Source organism: Myotis davidii, unplaced genomic scaffold, assembly GCF_000327345.1.
Source record: "Myotis davidii unplaced genomic scaffold, ASM32734v1 scaffold354, whole genome shotgun sequence".
NCBI classification, from domain to species: Eukaryota; Metazoa; Chordata; class Mammalia; order Chiroptera; family Vespertilionidae; genus Myotis; species Myotis davidii.
Window position 1 is genome coordinate 909,093 of NW_006285785.1, and position 19,221 is coordinate 928,313.

The window sequence follows — 19,221 nt, forward strand, 5'->3', positions numbered from 1 at the left end:
TCTCTCTCTCTCTCTCTCTCTCTCTCTCTTTCTTTCTTTCTTTCTTTCTTTTTAAGTTTAGTCTAGCCCTGGTCTGTGTGGCTGAGTGGTTGAGCGTCCATACAGGCATTAAGAGGTCACTGGTTCAATTTCCAGTCAGGGCACATGCTGGATTTGGGGCTCGATCCAAACCCAGTGGGTATGCAAGAGGCAACTGATCAATAATGTTTCTCTCATCGGTGTTTCTATCTCTCCCTTCCCCTTCCTCTTTCTATAAAAAGTCAATAAAAGTACTAAGAAAAAAGATTAGTCCAGCCTCTCAAATAGTTCATAGTCTAGTAAGGGAATCAAACATACAAGGAAATAAGTTACAGTTATAAATGTCAGAATAGAAACAGACAAGGTACAAAAGGCAGTTGTGGAAGTGAGTGGTCTGAGTGTACAAGGGGAGTTTCCCAAAAGAAGTGACACCCTTAGCTGGGTTGTGAGGGTACAAACATAAGACTTCATCTGGGAGACATTTCAAGGGAAAGGAACCAGATTATATCATTGTTTTTTCTTTTTTTTACACCATCACATTGAGTTCTGATTTAGAGAATTTTGTGTGAAAATTATTCCTACGCTACACAGAAATCTGAAGTAAATCGGGTGTATGTTCATACCTTGTAGCCACGATGATCCCTTGCTGTTAATCCAGTCATGGCTGTTTGTTGATTTAATCTTGTAACATGATTGTTGTGTGGGTTTTTGTCTTTCTTCAATCCTAGTTGGTGAGGATAGCCAAGGTTCTGGGGACAGAAGATTTATATGACTATATTGACAAATACAACATTGAATTAGATCCACGTTTCAATGATATCTTGGGCAGGTGAGTCATAAAACAAAATCTATGCATCAAAAAATAGTTATGACCCTGGCCAGTGTGGCTCAGTTGGTTTGGCGTCATCCTGTGCACTGAAAGGTTGCCGGTTTGATTACTGGTCAGGCACATACCAGATTGCAGGCTTGATTCCCTGGTGGGGGGCGTACAGGAGGCAGCTGATCAATGTTTTGTTCTCACATTGATGTTTCTCTCCCTCTCACTTTCTCTCTCTAAAAACCAATAAAATATATTTCTTTAAAACTATTTTAAAAAAATAGTTACATCCTCTTTGCCAGCACTGCTAAAGCCCACTGGTCCTGTACTACAGGGTGCTGCTTGGGTGATCCTGTGATAAAATCGCTGGATTGACTGGCAGTTTTCCCAAATGCACTTACAGGACAGGTGTGGAGATTATTGTCAGAGGATTGCTGTAAAAGTAATGAAATGTAGATTCTAATAGAAGGGCTATAGTTGACTTAGCTTCTCCAAATGACAAAACCCTCTACAGCGGTTCTCAACCTGTGGGTCGCGACCCCTTTGGGGGTCAAATGACCCTTTCACAGGGGTCGCCTAAGACCATCCTGCATATCAGATATTTACATTACGATTTATAACAGTAGCAACATTACAGTTATGAAGTAGCAACAAAAATAATTTTATGGTTGGGTCACAACATGAGGAACTGTATTTAAAGGGCCAGAAGGTTGAGAACCACTGCAAGAGAAATAAATAGTAATAGGAAATGTATGTTTCAAGACTAATGTGCAGACAGACAATGAACAGACTCTGAAAATAGTGGCTAGGCACAATACTAATTCATTCAACACTTACCAGGAGGTGGACTTTCCTGATGCAAAGGCAGAGATGCCAGGAATGTGTGAGGGTATGGGAAAGAGGCCTGGTTAGACCAGCCACCTGACCCTCCTTGCTGTGCAGAAGTATTCAGTATTGTAAAGGAACATGAATTATGGTTTATAAAATTGTGAGCACCCAGATTTCTCTTTTGTGCAACACTGCTGTTTTCAGTCTCTCCAGTTAGCTTGGTTGTCTCCCCAGTGACAGAGTGCTATAAAACTGCTTTCTTGAGTTTTGGTTTCTTTTTGCTAGTGTCTGAGCTTCTAGTCACTAAGGAAAATTTAGTAGTGAAATAAATGTTGGGCTTCTCTGCCCCTTGTTCATTTCTCATTACCCCTTTTGGCTCTGCAGACACTCCCGTAAGCGATGGGAACGCTTTGTCCACAGTGAAAACCAGCACCTTGTCAGCCCTGAGGCCTTGGATTTCCTGGACAAGCTGCTGCGATATGACCACCAGTCACGGCTCACTGCAAGAGAAGCCATGGAACACCCCTATTTCTGTGAGTCCAACTGTTCAATCCATAGAGCCTGTGCAGGCCTGCCCAGCAGACTGTACAAGACAAAGGAAAATATATGCTGTGAAGAAAACTGTGGACCCATGGTCCCGCCAGAAGAGAGTTGGAATCCCAGCTCTGCTTAGCCTGTGGCAAAGTTATTTCACCCACAGTGAGCCTTGTTTTCTTCAAATGAGGACAGTGATGGCAACTGTCTTACAGAATTGTTGGAAGGATTCTTGTCTGACAGTACTTAATACATGATTGTTCCTAAAAAAACTGCTTTTTTTACTGTGTTAGTGACACTTCTCAGAGGTTAGCTAATAATGAACTAGAGGCCCAATGCATGGATTCCTGTACTGGCGGGTGGGGTCCCTCCACCTGGCCTGTGGGGATCGGGCCAAAACTGGCTCTCCAACATCCCCCGAGGGGTCCCGGATTGCGAGAGGACTGTTCTTTGGTGACGCACCCCAGAACCAGGCTCCCTCCTCTCTGGTTCCAGGTGTGTCACTCTAGAGCTGAGCTGCCAAGTCACCACAGCTTGCAGCTCCTGTGTTGAGCATCTGCCCCCTGGTGGTCAGTTCACGTCATAACTACTGGTTGGACGGTCAGATGGTCGCTTAGGCTTTTATATATATAGATAGCCCTATATCTGTCCTGTCTCTGGTTATAATTTATTGGAGAGTCAAGGAAGCTTCAAAATCTTATCTGTATGAACGCTTTGACTTAGGTTTGTGATATAGCTAACTGCTGTCCTGGGTGAAAATGTCAATTAGTCAGTCAGACCCACTCCATCTCCACTGTGATGTTAGCTTCAACACTGGATTATTCCTTGGAGTGTTGGAGTGGTTTTGTAGTGAACTGATTATGCGGTTGCCCAGTCTCCTGTATCTGAAGCAGAATACCTGAAGTCTATGGTACTAGCACTAATTTGCACAAGCTATAACTTTGGCCTATTTGGTACCATGCTTAACCACTTGAGTTGTGGGTTGCAATAAGATCATTTCACTCTGATAATATATCACTCTAGGCTAGGTTAGATTGTATTATCTTATTCAACCTAACAGGATCAGTTTTGTTTTAAATTAGATCTACCATGGATAATTACCTCATCTTCCTACCATGTAATTTTAGAGGTTGCCTTTACTAGTTTGACAGGAAAGATAATTCTATTTTCTATTACTTATGTAATTCATGGTGAAGACAAGGCAATTGCCACCTTAAGTTCTTCTGGGAATTATATGGAATATAAATAAGATTGAAAGCATGAACGTGATTGCTTTAAGATCATTAGTAATCGTCAAGCATAATAGAACTTACCATTTTTGTCTTTTTCTAGACACTGTTGTGAAGGACCAGGCTCGAATGGGCTCATCTAGCATGCCAGGAGGCAGTACACCTGTCAGCAGCGCCAATATGATGACAGGTCAGTTCATTAGTGAATTTTTCTTTTCTTTTTTTAAAGCAGTAGAAGTCAATTATTCTTTCTTATTTGTGTTTTTGTGGCCTGATTTGGTCCCTGTTGTGACCTGATTTCTTGTGAACCTCCTCTTCTCTCTGTTATGATTACCTTATTGATATTGATATACTAACCTGTGCAGCTCTCTCCACTAGGCTTCAGGATGCTTTTGACATCTGATATACCTCAGTGACACTACTTTGAGTAGGCTATCAACAGGCTCTTCTAGGAATCCCCAAGTGTGTCAGAGGGACATGAATGTCCCAACAAGCCATGAAAAATAAAAGGTGATCCTTTTATCTCACAGTTTAGAGTGACAGTAGTTGACATGGTCCTCAGAAATGAGATTGAGAAATTGGGGAGATTCAACTCCTGGTGTGGGAACCAAAAAAAAAAAAAAAGAAATTGGGGAGAGAAGATATGGGGTTTGCACATGGGGTGTATATGAGTAAAAGAATGGTTCTTTGATTTTTTTTCCCCTGAAGCAATTACCATGTACTAATAAATTGTAAATATATGAAATTATTTTTCTGTATTATTGAATCACTACGATTTAGAGCAAATTTTTGTACAGAGTACACAATTATTCTAAAGAAATTATAGGCCCATATTGTGAGAATTATACATATAGGCAGATCCACGTGGGTACACTTGTAGTGAGGTCCTTGACTCAGACACCCTCAAAGAATTACTGTTAATGAGCTAGCTGCCTTCTAGAATTTATCACCTGGGAATCTTGCCTATGTGCAAAATGATGCATGTCTGAGGTCGTAGCCTTATTTGTAATAGCAAGATACTGAAAACAGCTCTCAGTAGGGAATTGTCAAATGAATTATGGGACATCCATTCAGTGGAATGCTATGCAGCCAGAGAAAAGAATGAGTGTTTCATGTTCTTTTCTAGCTCCAACTCCAAGATAATGTGAAAATAAAATAAGCAAAGTGCAGAGCCATGTCCAAGACCAGGAGTGGGCAAAAGTATATAATCACATTTCTATATATGGTATCCATATGAATATTCTGATAAAATTGTGTTAATGTATATGCATAAAATATTTCTAGAAGGATATACCCTAGAAATGGTGCCATAGTGACAGGGCAGGGGGGATTTGTTCACTGTATATTCTTTTGAACTTCCTCAAATAAAGTTTTAGCTTAGAGGTGGGAAGTGCTCCTTTCCCCACTAAAAATAACTTTTTTTTTTTTCATATATTTTATTGATTTTTTACAGAGAGGAAGGGAGAGGGATAGAGAGTTAGAAACATCGATGAGAGAGAAACATCGATCAGCTGCCTCCTGCACAACTCCTACTGGGGATGTGCCCGCAACCCAGGTACATGCCCTTGACCGGAATCGAACCTGGGACCTTTCAGTCTGCAGGCCGACGCTCTATCCACTGAGCCAAACCGGTTTCGGCTAACTTTTTTTTTTTTTTTTGAAATTTTAGCTGGCAGTGTGATATAAGCACATGAGTTTTTACCCTAGCCCTCTGCTGTTCAGTATGGTGGTGACTAGCCACAGGTGGCTATTTAAATTAAGCAAAATTTAATAAATGTTAAAAAACAAAACAAAAAAAACCAGTTTCGTAGTTACACTAGCCACATTTCAAGTACTCAGTAGCTGCACGTGGTTAGTGGCCACTAGGTTAGCACAGATTATAGAACAGGAAATTGGCACAGTGCCGCCATAGATAGGCCTGGGTTGGAACCCAAACATAGTTGCCAACTTTACTAGCTGTTTACCTTTGGTCAAACTGCTTAAACTCTCCAAGCATGGATTTCTTTACCTCCTAAATTAATTAGAACTTGCCATTTTAATTTTTGAGGATTTAATTTGAAATCAGTTTAATTTGTAAAAATCTGGCAAAGGAGATGCCTTTATTAAAGAGAAATTTTTTGTGTGTGGAATATAATGAACAACATAAACTGATGAAAAAAAATAGATCCAGAGACATAGAAGTAGCGAACAGACCAAGAGAATTATTTGTGCGTCACTTTTGTGATAGGGGCTATGGGAAACTGGTGACTAAGATTTCCATGGTTGGTGTCTCTGACTTACCCTCATCTGTTTCTTTCAGGGATTTCTTCAGTGCCAACCCCTTCACCCCTCGGACCTCTGGCAGGCTCACCAGTGATTGCTGCTGCCAACCCCCTCGGGATGCCTGTTCCGGCTGCCGCTGGCGCTCAGCAATAAAGGCCCCTTCTGTCTCCTGAGGCCTGAGCAGAGGTGGGGGAGTCCACTCTCTCCTTGATGCAGCTTGCGCCTGGCGGGGAGGGTGAAATACTTAAGAAGCACCGTGTCTGAACCGTTGCTTGTGGATTTATAGTAGTTCAGTCATAAAAAAAGAATTACAATAGGCTGATTTTCTTTTTTTTTTCTTTCTTTTTTTTTAACTCGAACTTTTCATAACTCAGGGGATTCCCTGAATAATTACCTGCAAGTGGAATATTTCACGGACAAATTTTTTTCTCCCCTTCCAAATTCAGTTCCTCATCACTAAAAAACAAAGACAAACCAGCCTCAATTCCTGCTTCTGCATCTGGGTGGAGATTTCTTCCCATGCCATTGTTCACCCACCATCCCACACTTTGGGGCAGGGGGCTTGTATCTCATGCTCTTTTCCAGAGATTACAAAAATGTAGCTTCTTCAAGGGAGGTGGGAAGGAAGGAGGGAGGACCCAACCTATAAAAGCAGTGTACTGCTCGTCATTTACATCACTTTATTCCCAAAGTGCTTCAGTGGGGTTATCCTGGTGAATCTAGTGGAAGTATGTCTTAATTATAGTTACATTGAGATGCTGAAAAATCTACCCGAAGTGCTGACAGGTCCTGAAAATTTCTGTTCAGTCTGAATCATGTCTTATTGACCTGACCCTAAATCCAACTCACTTATAAGTTTAGTTTAAAACTTCAGTAACCTTCCCTCCCAGGCTCTTTACCTTGGTCCTCTCCCCTCTCGTCTCCCAGCATACTCTATAGTTGGAAGGAGACTTGGCCATTTTGAATTCAATTAGCTACTGGGTATAATTTATTGCTTTTTACAAAAGAAAAAAAAATTATCTATATAGGTTTTATGTTAAGAACGCTTTAAGAGCTAATGGGAGATGTGGCCACACTTTCATTTTAAGCTTTCCACCTTCTTTCCCTCCTATCTTCCCCTTTCTTCACATGCCATTCAGTGAGAAGGCCTGCCCCTCAGTCTTGTAAATGTATCTGAGAGGTAGGAGCAGAACCACTGTCTCCAGTGAAACTGAAATGGTAGACCTGTAATTGTGGGGAAACTATAAACTCTTGTTACAGCCCTGCCACCCTTTGCTGTGTGTATATATATAATACTTTGTCCTTCATATGTGAAAGATCCAGTGTTGGAATTCTTTGGTGTAAATAAACGTTTGGTTTTATTTATCAAGGTTAGATTTAAGTTCCCTGTGTAAAGGTCTCGCTGGGTGGGTGTCTCACGTTCACATCTGAGGGGCCTGCAGCCCTGTACCGTGGAGGCTTCCTAAGGCCACCATTTTTATACACCCCTCATTTGACCCATGGTACCAGGCAGGGCAGAGAGGCCTTAAAAAAGCACCACAAGCCAAAGCGTCTCTGGGGATTAAGGATCCTTTGCCATAAAATTCACTTTGTGTCTCAGCAGTGCAGGGATTGGGGATGGAAAAGTCGCCAGTTTTGTGTGTTTGTGTGTATGTAAAGTGGATTTTCCACTGTAATCCAACCACCTAAGTTTATCAGGTGCTTCACTGAGGAAGCTTAGTTTTTTAAGCACAATAGCAAAACCATCAGCTCTGTATCTTCTGTTGATTTAATTACAGTAGCTGCTTGTGGGGACTAGGAAAAATTCTTCCAACATATTTTAAGGCCTAAAACCTTAGTTCCCCATTCTCCTACCTTTATAGATTCATAAGCCTTTCTCATCTGGGCGTCATAGATAAATGTAATTATTTGAGGAGTTGAATCTAATGAACTTATCTAACTTTGTAACCCAAATTGGCTCTAGTAACTTACTTTATCAAGGTGATGGCTTTAGTGAGTATAATGATGAACTTTAGAGAAAGCTAAAGCCTCCTTGTGTAATGCTTCTCAACCACAGGGCGAACACTCTGTGTGGCAGGTGGTTTTCTTTCTTGTGGCCACTTACAGTGGATATTTATTGTTCTTGACCCTTTTATGCCCTAGAATGCTGTGTGGGTTACCATGTTGAATTTGTGCAGAAGCTAAAAGCACCGGATGTGCCAGAGATGCAATTTGTGATTACGTTTGCACTGGATTGTGATTTGAACAGGACACTATGACTAATAAATTCTTTCTTTTTAGGTGGGGAGGAGGGTTGTTGTAAATCAAGACTTCACATCCTACCCTTGTAGCTCAGAGAATCTAGGTGTAGCAGAGGCTGATGTGAGGAGCTGCAGACAGCTGAACCTCCTAACACGCATCAGACCTTGCAAGAAACTGAAGGTAAATGGAGAGGACTCTGAAATGCCACCCAAGAGCCTTTTAAAAGAAACAAACTTTTTTAAATGCTAATTAAGGAGTCACTGCAAAAGCATGAAAAAAAGACCCAATTGGGTGGGTGGGGGGGTAAGGGTTTACAGAGTAACAACTTCTTTGTTGTAAATTACCTCATCTGTATACCTTGTATTGGGACACTTTATTTCTCAGCACTATCTGTGTCTGCATCGATCAGATTGCAGGAGATGGAATGCCAATATAAGACAGTTGTGTTGGCAATTACTCTAAAAGGTTTTTTAGTATTTTTTAACTTTGTTTGAAGTGGGCTTCCCCCTCTCCCCCCGCCCTTTTTTTTTAAGTTTGAAGTCAGAAGTTCCCCCTCTACCCCTTGATTTATTGGTTGTAATTGTATTGTAATTGGTATAACTAAAACATAACTGTGCTGGGAAGAAGTTGTGCCATGAAGGTCTTTAAATTTTTTTTTTAATAAAAACATTTAAACAAATGAAATGTCCCTACAGCCTGAGCAGTATGCTTCTCCAACCGACACCGTATGTGATAGATGGCTTAGTTCTCACGTACTTTGAATTTAATATTGAGTTTATAGGGATTGTGAAGTGGGATGACTTAAGATTGGTTGAGGAGCACTAAAGTCTGGGAGTTTTTGACATTGAGATACAGTGAAAGAGAGTGTGATGTTGCTAACCAGGACTGGTTTCATTCCTGCCCTTGTCACGCACTTGGCAGATTACTTAACTTCTGAATCGGTTTCATCATCTATAAAATGGGGCCACTGCTTCCTTGGAATTGAATCAGTGTAAATGTCAAGTATTAATGCACTTATTAGGCCCTTGATAAACCTAGTTTCCTTGACCCCCTGTTATGGAGGATTAGTCCTTGGTCCTGACTTTGCTAGTAATTTCACTATACAGTCTCCTCTGGAACTCTCCAGACCTCTGTTCTGTGTGTGTTCAGTCAGGAGGAGACTAGGTGAGTTGTCTTCTGAGTTCCTTTTCAGCTCTGACATTGATTTTAGAAAGTTTGAATGATTCTTAAGTGAAAAGGTCCATGGAGACAGCTTGTTCACAGCAGAAAAGACCAGTGTTCAATGAATGGCAATAAGCCCTGTGGAAGGTGATTACCCCAGTCCCTGAGACAATTTGGCAAAGTCTCGATGTCTGGAATGAAGGTGTGCTGGTGAGCACATACTTGGCAGCTCTGATCAAAACTCTCAAGAAGGCTGGTAAAAGAGATGAAACTGTGTTTTACTTACTTATCAATGCCAAATAAGTAAATTTTACAAAAATATATACTTGAATTGCCTTTTATTCTTTCTCATTTACAGTTTTTAAAAATTAGTTTCCTTTAAATCTTCACTGCATACTATCTTATGGCATCTACATCTTATCAATATTTGGAGTTGAGAAGTGTGTTTTAAATAAAGTAGTCATTGTGTAATATCTTAAAACTGAAATGTCTAACATGAACTTTACTTTCTAACATTCCAATTTTATACATGATAAATATAGGAAGATAAATTGTTAGAGTGTGCCTGTTAGAGACAGGAATATATTTTGTAAAATTAGATTTTCAGAGTATGGCTAATTATTATAGCCTTAAAGTAGTGCAGAAAATTTGAGATTGGTTGACATACTTGGGAATGTTAATTTTCTCTCAATCTTTAAATTTCATCTTGTTTCACCTGTTGTTCAAGTGTGGTTATAATTAATACTGACTGTTTTAGCATCTCTTGAAAAATCTAGTTTTGTCATATTAGGGAAACTGCCTAAAGATTCCCACCAGCAAATTCCTAAGACTAGAGTTGGGTTTGAGTAGTTGTTTAATCATTAGTCTTTATCTGCCTCCCTACTGGTAATTCCTCCTCCCTGTGCCTCAGCTTTAGGAACTGTATAGTCTATACTTGGTGACATGCATACTAGAAAGGCTGTCTTCCAGGCCTTTTCCTCCTTAAGGAAAAAGTTAGCCAAAGGCTTTGAAGTAAAATAGTCCCTAGTTCCCTCCCCAAAATGGGTCTGAAAACCTTAATGTCAGCTGATGCTCCACCCTATCTAAAGTGTCTCCCTGCTCCTCCCACTGCCTTCACTACCACTATCCCATTGCCCTTTTTCTTAACCTCACCCAAGGATATTTTTTCCATGGCTTTTTAAGTGTCAGTGGAAGGGAGGGAAGAGAAGGAAGAGAAAGAAGACAGACAGAGAGAGACAGACAGACAGACATCCATTGTTTGCCTCCCACACGAGACCCAACTGGGACTGGGGATTGAACCTGCAACCCAGATACATGCCCTTGACCAAGACCCTTTGGTATGAGGGTCAACACTCTAACCACTGAGTCACACCAGCCAGGGCAACACCTGTACTTTTATGGTATTATTTTGTTGATTTATTTATTGTCTATCTCCTCACCTGCATATAAACTCCCTGATGATCTTGTCTTACTAATCTGCTTAATTATAAAAACCTTTTTTTCTTTAAAGTGGGCCACTATCCCTCAGTATTGAAGATGATTGACTGGAGTAGCACAAGGACAATGTTTAGCACCACACCAGACTCATAATAGATGCTCAATAAATGGTAATTTCATCCTCTGTTCTCACCTCCACCTTACCCCTCCCCACCACACAAAAAGTTAATAAAAGTGCTGTTACATAAAGAGCATCTCAAGGTCAGTAGAAACTTGACCTGAGGCTTGCAAGTGTAATTATGAGCCACAAACCCCAGACTGAATTAACATAAGAAGAGGTTTCTTTAATGAGTGGTTGGTGAAATTATAAGTGACTGGAGGCTAAACAATGATCCTGACCAGATTATGTACAGAAAATGATGCCACATCTAAAGAGATGCTATACTTTTATTCGTGGCTGCAGTGTCTTATGCTAGAAAGGGAAAATATGCATACATTAAACATGACAGGTTCTCAACAAATGCAGGTCAAGGGTCTAATTTGAATTGCCTTGTTCCCACCCTCTACAATTTCCCTCTAAGATTCTATCTGTCTCCTCTGAATTTTTAAATTTTCTACTAAAAGCCAAATATTCTTGCACTATAGCAAACTGCTATCTGGATTTGCCTCTCTGTGGCTATATTCACCAGGGATTCTTACTGGCCTTACTGTAAGAAGCTCTCCCCAGGTACCTCTATATGGGAGTTTATAGGATGGCCAATCTGTTTATTGGAGAAGTTCCTAAGGTGATTGGGTATTTCTGAGTCAGCTTCATTCTTACATCATCTGCTTTGGCAGTGTTTTCTTGGCTCCTCTAAAAAGGAAAAGCAACAGCAGCTGGTAAGTGGTTCCCTGATCCCACCCTGTGAGTCAGAGTCAAACATTTGTAGGCTTAACTAAAAAGGCAGGACCTTGCTTCTGTGTATTGAGCAGTTCTATGAAGGAATCCAAATAGCCACAGCTCACATCTCATGTATACCTCATTCTGTTTCTCATTCACCCACTCAGCTTCTCAACCCAGGGTTCCTTATGTACTCACCTGTAAGATGCCTTTTGACAAACTGTTGTTGTCCATGAGAATCAATCCTGTGGGGTAATGTGTGCTTTTCAAATGCAAAAGCAGGAAATGAAATTGTGTATGAGGAATCATTTCATCTGTGTAAAAAACACACACACACAAAAAACCCCAGGGTTAAAAATCAGATTTCCCAGTCAAAATTGTAGTCAGCTAACTCCTGCTCCAAATATTGAGGATGCTGACTAAAATTAACATAATTTACTTTCAAATAAATAGCCAATTTCAAGGAAAGAAATGGAAATTCCTGGGTGACAGAAACAAATTCAGAATTCATCCTGAAGGTAAGTGGATGTTGAAGTCACAGTGGCCCCTAGGACACCAGACTTGCAAACAGATGAGCCTTTGGGGATAGGGTTAGAATGCCCCCAGGGAGATAGGAGACAACCTCTGGGCCTTTCAAGGTGGAAACTGAAACGATCCCCTGGCACTTGAAAGGGCTGTTGCTAGAAAAAAAGGATTGGAAGAAAACAAAATATTAATTGTGGTTGCCTTGGGGTTGAGGTTAAAATAGATGTCACAGAAAAACAGTAGGAGAAAGGAGTCCTGAGCTCTTAGGGAAGGGAAAATAGTCAGGGAGTCCTTCCCAGAGTGGGGGCTGCTGGAGCTGGCTAAGAGGCCCACCCTTAGCAACTCAACCTGCCAGGGCCAGCACCTGAGATTTGAACCCATTTCTCCGGGCTTAGTTCTGCTTCCTGGAATGCTTTTGCATACCTGTGCTGCCAGGAATCCTGTTCAGGTTTCTAGCCAGCCAATACAGATACACTTTTTCTTTCTCTTGCTTTTGCTCTGTGGTCCTTTGAACAAAAATGTTTATCCTCACAGAAATTTCTAGGTCAGCAGATCTAGGTTCAACTGATCTAAACTAGGCTCAGCCAAGCAGCTCTACTTCAGGTTGAGGAAGATTGGCTGGGCTGAGCAACTATGTTGATTGGATTCAGATTTGTTCATGTGGGGGCGGCTCCTGCTGAGTCCCATGCTGAAATTGCAGCAGCTACCCAAGGCATGATCTTTTTTTTTTGAATCCTCGCCAAGGTTATGTTTTTACTAATCCTTAGAGAAAGAGAGAAAGAGGAAAGGGGGGGAGAGAAGCATTGGATCATTTGCCTCCCCTACACAACCCAACTGGGGATCAAACCTGCAGCCTTTTGGTGTAAAGCAGTGGTTCTCAGCCTTGGCTGCACATTAGAATCACCTGGGAATCTTTTTAAAATGCTGATTTCTGGGCCTCATCCTCTGGAAATTCTGTTTCTTTGTTACTAATGTTGTGGCCCCACCTCATAACAAACAGAATTTCCAGAGGATGAGGCCCAGAACAGGATTTTAAAAAGATTCCCAGGTGATTCTAATGTGCAGCCAAGGTTGAGAACCACTGGAAGGCATGCTCATGTGGATTGCTGGAGCACAAGAGGCCAAATGAAATCACGTGGGCAAAGAAATATTTGAAGGAATAAATTTGGGTATTTTCCAAAATTGACAGACACCATACTATAGATCCAAGAAACTCAACACCAAGCAGAATAAATTTGTACACAAAAGGCATATCATGTTCAAAATGCTTACACAGAAAATCTTAACAGGCAACCCAGGGAATGAAGTGGCACATACAGAGGATACTTAAGAATTACCAGACACCATTCAAGCTAGAAGACAATGGAATGGCTTTAATGCTGAGGAAAAAACAAACGCAGAATCCTATGCGCAGTACAAACAACTTTCAAAAAAGGAAAAATAAAGCCTTTCTCAGATAGAACTGAGGAAATAGATTGCCAGAAGACCTATAAGAAATACTACAGGAAGGTCTCCAGGCATAAGGAATATGATATCAGACAAATTAGATCTATACAACAAAATTAAGAATACTGGAAGTGGGCCCTAGCCAGTTTGGCTCAGTGGATAGAGCATTGGCCTACAGACCAAAGGGTCCTAGGTTCAATTCCAGTCAAGGGCATGCACCTTGGTTGCAGGCTCCACCCCAGTCCAGGTCCTGGTCAGGGCTCATGCAGGAGGCATCCAATAATGTGTTTCTCTCACATTGATGTTTCTGTCTTACCCTCTCTTCCACTCTCCCTAAAAATCAATGGAAAAAAAAGTCCTCAGGTGAGGATTAAGAAAAGAATACTGGGAGTGGACTAAATGAAAATTTTTAATTACCTTTAACTGAAGTCTAAAGTATGAAGTCGGCAAACTTTCTGTTTAGGAACAGATAAGTATTCTAGGTTTTGCAGGTCATGATCTCTACTGCAACCACTCTACTGTTATAGCCTAAATAAAAGCAGTCTTAGCCAATAGGCAAATGAGCATGGCTGTTTCAATAAAACTTTATTTTTGGACTGAGATTTAAATTTCATATTTTATGTGCCACTAATCTTTTGATTTTTTTTCTCCTCATTTAAAATTGTAAAAGGCCATAGAATGTCAAGCAGTGGGCTGGTTTTGGTTTGTGAATGGACCATCCTTTGCTAACCCCTGGTCTAAAGCAAAAATATTAGCAATGAATTGTGTGTTTATAGCATATGGATAAACGAATTGTAAAACAATACGATGAAATGTTGAGCAATAAAAAGAAATAAACTTGATACATGCAGCAACATGGATTAGTCTTAAAATAATTCTGTTGACTGAAAGCCATACCAAAAAGACTGCATTCTGTATGATTCCATCCATTTAAAATTCTAGAAAATTCAAACTATAGCCACAAAACATAGTTAAGTGGTTGTCTGCAAGTGTGGGGTGGAGAAAGCAATAGTAGGAGATGGGGAAAAGGGTTTTTAGAAGAAAATAAAAGTATGATAATAACATGAAAACTAGAAGGAAGGAAATGGGAATCTACTGTCGAAGGCAAACTGATTAAAGATGTGTGTTGTAAATCCTAGGGCAATCATTAAAATCTTTGACCTACAAGGCTCCATCCCTGGGTCAATGGTAGAGCATAAGATTGAGCCCTAATGCCCTGACTGGTTTGGCTCAGTGGATAGAGTGTCAGCCTGTGGACTGAACGTCGCAGGTTCGATTCCGATCAAAGGCATGTACCTTGGTTGCGGGCACATCCCCACAGCTGATCGATGTTTCTCTCCCATCGATGCTTCTAACTCTCTCCCTTCCTCTCTGTAAAAAATCGATAAAATATATTTTTTTTAAAAAAGATTGAGCCCTAACCAACGGCCACATGGTGACTACAGTGACTGGTTCAGTCTAGGCAGGTGGCAGAAGACAAACACTCTCCTTAGAAATGCTGAGACAAAGAATTTAAGGTATTCAGTCTGATGTAGAAAGTATGGTGAGACCAGGCTGTCAGGGTCGTATTAAGATCCCGAAGGCCTGTGTGGGGTTGTAATTCAGTCAACATGAAGAGGTGGGTAGCTGAGAGGTGGAGATAGGGGATGCAGAAGGGCAAAAACTTCAGTTACGTGAGCCAATAAATCTTTGCCTGGGCTTTTTGGGGGTGAGATTTTTCAGTTGCTTGCTGTGTAACAAAATACCACAAATTTAATTATCTTGGTTTTGCAGTGCAGGTATCCAAGTGTGGGTTAGACAGGTCCTTTACTCAGGTCTCACCTGGCTAAAATCAAGTCAGGTAAGGCTGTGATCTCAACTGAGGCTCCATGCCGTCTTCCAAACTTACTGTTGGCCAAATTTCGTTTCTTTTGGTATAGGACTGAGGCCCTCCACTCCTAGAAGCTGCCCGCTATACCCTGTTTGACCTTCTCCACAACATGGAAGTTCATTTCTTAAAAAGCAATAGGAGAATCGCTGCTTTGAATTTCTTCAGAGAAGGCCCCCAACTTCTTTTAAATGAATCATCTGATTAGGTCTACCCAGGTCAAACTCCCTTTTTAGGGATCCTGGTTTTATCTGCAGAATCCCTTCATATTTGGCTTACAACATCACCTAATCACAAGAGTAAAATCCCATCATATTCACAAGTGCTGCCCACACTCAAGGGGAAGAGGATATGTCACAGACTAGCACGGGTTTGGTATTCCATAAACAGTTATATGGATAAATAAAGGTGACTCTTATACTGGAAATGAAGATTAAAGTAGGTGACATCAAAGACCACATTCAGTGCTAAAAATATTTAATTCCACCCTGCCGACTTCATCCCATCCAAACTCCCGAGAGATCCTGCCTAAGCTGCTCCGGCACACATCTCTGCCCTCACTAGTGTCAGAGTCCACTTTCTCTTTATACTGTGCTATAAGAATACTAAAGCACAGTTTCTAGACTGATTTGCTTTCTCTTAGCTTCATGATAGCGCCTGTGCTATTTTCTCAGCTAAAATGCTCTTACCTACACCAACTGACTGACTGCTACCCAACCCTCTATAAAAGCTTAGAAATTTTCCTTCATCACCCCTCTGTGTGGTTTGGGCTTCTACAACCCTCTAAGCTTCTTCCCACCCCTCCACCCCTGCCCAGAACTTTTCACCTTTTATAGTTGAAGAGGCCATCTCCCTAACCTGAGCTGTCCAGGAAGGCAGAGAAGAAAGCTTCATTATGTTGGGTCCTAGCACTGGCCTGGACTGGTTAATGCCCATGAATATTTGTTGAGGAGACAAATGGGTTCAGTAATCTACATGTTTGTGATTTGGGATCTTCCAAGATACATGTGCTTCCTGGTGTCCTTGGCCCCATGGCAGACCGGCCCAGCAGGCTCTGGCTTACCTACAGGCTCCAAACTCGTGTAACAGCAATGGAAATGACCATCACAATGCTTGATTAGGCTCATTTCTGTTGACTCAGGAAGGCTTTTTAAAATTCCCATCTCACCCAGCCAGTGTCACTCAGTGTTTGAGCACTGACTCATGAACCAGGAGGTCACTGTTCTATTCCCCGTGAGGGCACATGCTCCGGTTTGCAGGCTCAATCCCCAGTAGGTGGTGTAACAGGAGGCAGACAACTAATGATTCTCATTATTGGTGTTTCTCTTCCTCTCTCTGAAATCATTTTTTAATATACATTTTATATAAATGGTAATTCATTATTTTAAACAATTCTCATTTGCCACCTAGATCTCCTTTCAAAGAGAGTGAGCATTAGGAATTATGAGGCAAAATGACTGATCATGCTGACATATAGAGTTCCATGGTAATGAATTACCATGGAATTAGACAATGTGCTGCACACAAGGTGGGTATCAGCCTGGGACAGGAATTGGTTATCTCCATTCATCTTGCTAAGCATCTGGCAGTTGCTTGACCCTCTCTCTTCTCCCTGAGAGCCAGTCACCTTCTTGTGTTACAGAGAATGAGAGCTTCACAATAACAACATACTGCTTAGCCCTAGAATTGTGATGATGGGGAGGAGAGCAGGTCCTTGTCCCATCATTACTATAGGCAAGAATCCACTGGCCAGCACAGTAACAAAGAAATAAATACCCCAAATTGCTTGAGTGTATTACTCCCAAATTGGAACGACAATTCTTTAGGACAGTGGTTCTCAACCTTCCTGATGCCACAACCCTTTAATACAGTTCCTCGTGTTGTGGTGACCCCCAACCATAAAATTATTTTTGTTGCTACTTCATAACTAATTTTGCTACTGTTATGAATCATAATGTAAATATTTGATATGCAGGATGTATTTTCATTGTTACAAATTGAACATAAAGCATAGTGATTAGCCCTGACCGGTTTGGCTCAGTGGCTGGAGCGTCGGCCTGTGGACTGAGGGGTCCCGGGTTTGATTCCGGTCGAGGGCATGTGCCGTGGTTGTGGGCACATCCCCAGTGGGGAGTGTGCAGGAGGCGGCTGATCGATGTTTCTCTCTCATCGATGTTTCTGGCTCTCTGTCCCTCTCCCTTCCTCTCTGTAGGGAACCAATAAAATATATTTTTAAAAAAAAAGCATAGTGATTAATCACAAAAACAATATGTAATTATATATGTGTTTTCCGATGGTCTTAGGCGACCCCTGTGAAAGGGTCGTTCGACCACCAAAGGGGTCGCGACCCACAATTTAAGAACTGCTGCTTTAGGACAATAAGCATCTTTTAACCTCAACTACAATTTAGAATCACAACTAGAAATGTTTTAAACTCTCAATGCTAATATTTTTTGCATTAAGCAATCTATGCAAAAATGTGATGCTTTAAATTCTTATAATATTTAAGATAATTTTGGAAATTCTAACAGATTCTTGTACTGATTACAAACATATTTGAATAATAGATTTGACTTGTGATTTTTTTTATAATTTTTTTTAATATATTTTATTGATTTTTTACAGAGAGGAAGGGAGAGAGATAGTCAGAAACATCGATGAGAGAGAAACATCGATCAGCTGCCTCCCGCACACTCCCCACTGGGGATGTGCCCGCAACCCATGCACATGCCCTTGACCGGAATCGAACCTGGGACCCTTCAGTCCGCCAGCCGACGCTCCATCCACCGAGCCAAACCGGTTTCGGCTGACTTGTGATTTTAAGTCGAAGTCTTATTAAATTTGTATTGATACATTTAAAAGAACTTATGACTTAACATATAAGTTTATTTCATTCACAAGAATTACATAAAATCCCAAAAGGCTTTGTTAGAAAATTGTGATACTTAAAAAGAAAAGTGAATTATTAAATTTATAAGTGCAATGTCAAATCTTCAAAAGGAATTTAATCAAGTTTATTAATGGGACCAATGATGTGATTGTTAAAATGACTAGATTTATGAGTGGCATTGTAAAATTTATTCGTTGAAATTAAGAAAACTCGATTTGGGGATTTCTAATTTTAATAAATTGAATATTCGTTTTAAAAATCAAGTTAACCTCAAAATAAACGTTTCTGCTTGTGAAACTTACCCAGAGGACCTTTTTAAAAATGACTTGTAATGGTAGATAGACCATGGAATTTGAATTGAACATGAAAGCAAGGGAGGCCAGGAGTAAACCAAGGGGGCTGGGTGTCTGGAGAGAATAACGAGCTGTTTGGTAGGGGTCATCCCGCAACCAGAATCCAGGGAACTTGAGGTGTGTGGCGTGTGACCGAGGGAATGAGTGGCCAATTGGAGAGAAAGCACTGTCATTGGAGATGAGAAAGTGGTCAAAGATCTGATAAGACATGTTCATCTCGGATGAGTGGCCAGGTTTGTGCAGCTCCAAGGGGGACACTGGTCACAATCGTCTGTGAAAGGCGCCTCCTGGCGCTGTGCAGTGAACAGCCTGCGGAACCACATAACATGGTTCTGATCAGGGCCTGAAGTCGCCAGGTATGATGACAGGAGTGTGTGTGGGGTGAGATAGAAGGTAAGATCCTTGTAAGCAAAAACACGAGCTTTTCATTGTGAAGTAGGTACTATATGCGTGGTAGTATTCTCAGCACTTTCCCAATAACTGAGTTAGTACTCTCATTATTATCAGCATCACTTTACAAATAAGAAAAGCAAAATAAATGACAAAATCTGGTCCGGACGCACTTGCTCTATATACTTCTGGCTGAGCTCTCCCGGGCGCTCTCCGCTCAGAGCGCCTGTGCGCCTGCCCGCCCAGGAGGCCGGCGCTCGTTCTGGCGTCGCGAACGGTCACGTGCCGGTACGGGGGCGGGGCCCGTGCGCAGATGCCGAGGCGCCTGCGCGCAGCGGGCTAC

General features: G+C 41.3%; 1 protein-coding gene and 1 long non-coding RNA gene across 2 annotated transcripts in view; both read left to right on the forward strand.

The window, feature by feature from the left end:
• CSNK2A1 (casein kinase 2, alpha 1 polypeptide) overlaps nucleotides 1-8,617 on the forward strand; it is a 36,842-nt gene extending 28,225 nt beyond the window's left edge. Inside the window, exons 10-13 of the mRNA XM_015559442.1 lie at nucleotides 747-847; nucleotides 2,048-2,196; nucleotides 3,530-3,616; nucleotides 5,726-8,617. Coding sequence (XP_015414928.1) covers nucleotides 747-847; nucleotides 2,048-2,196; nucleotides 3,530-3,616; nucleotides 5,726-5,841 — 453 coding nt within the window. The 3' untranslated portion in view covers nucleotides 5,842-8,617. The remainder of the gene's footprint in view (nucleotides 1-746; nucleotides 848-2,047; nucleotides 2,197-3,529; nucleotides 3,617-5,725) is intronic.
• A 1,834-nt stretch (nucleotides 8,618-10,451) lies between these two features.
• On the forward strand, nucleotides 10,452-12,729 carry LOC107181990. The gene is made up of 2 exons (XR_001512707.1): nucleotides 10,452-10,697; nucleotides 11,861-12,729. It is a non-coding gene; the product is annotated as an uncharacterized LOC107181990 (long non-coding RNA).
• The last annotated feature ends 6,492 nt before the right edge of the window (nucleotides 12,730-19,221 follow it).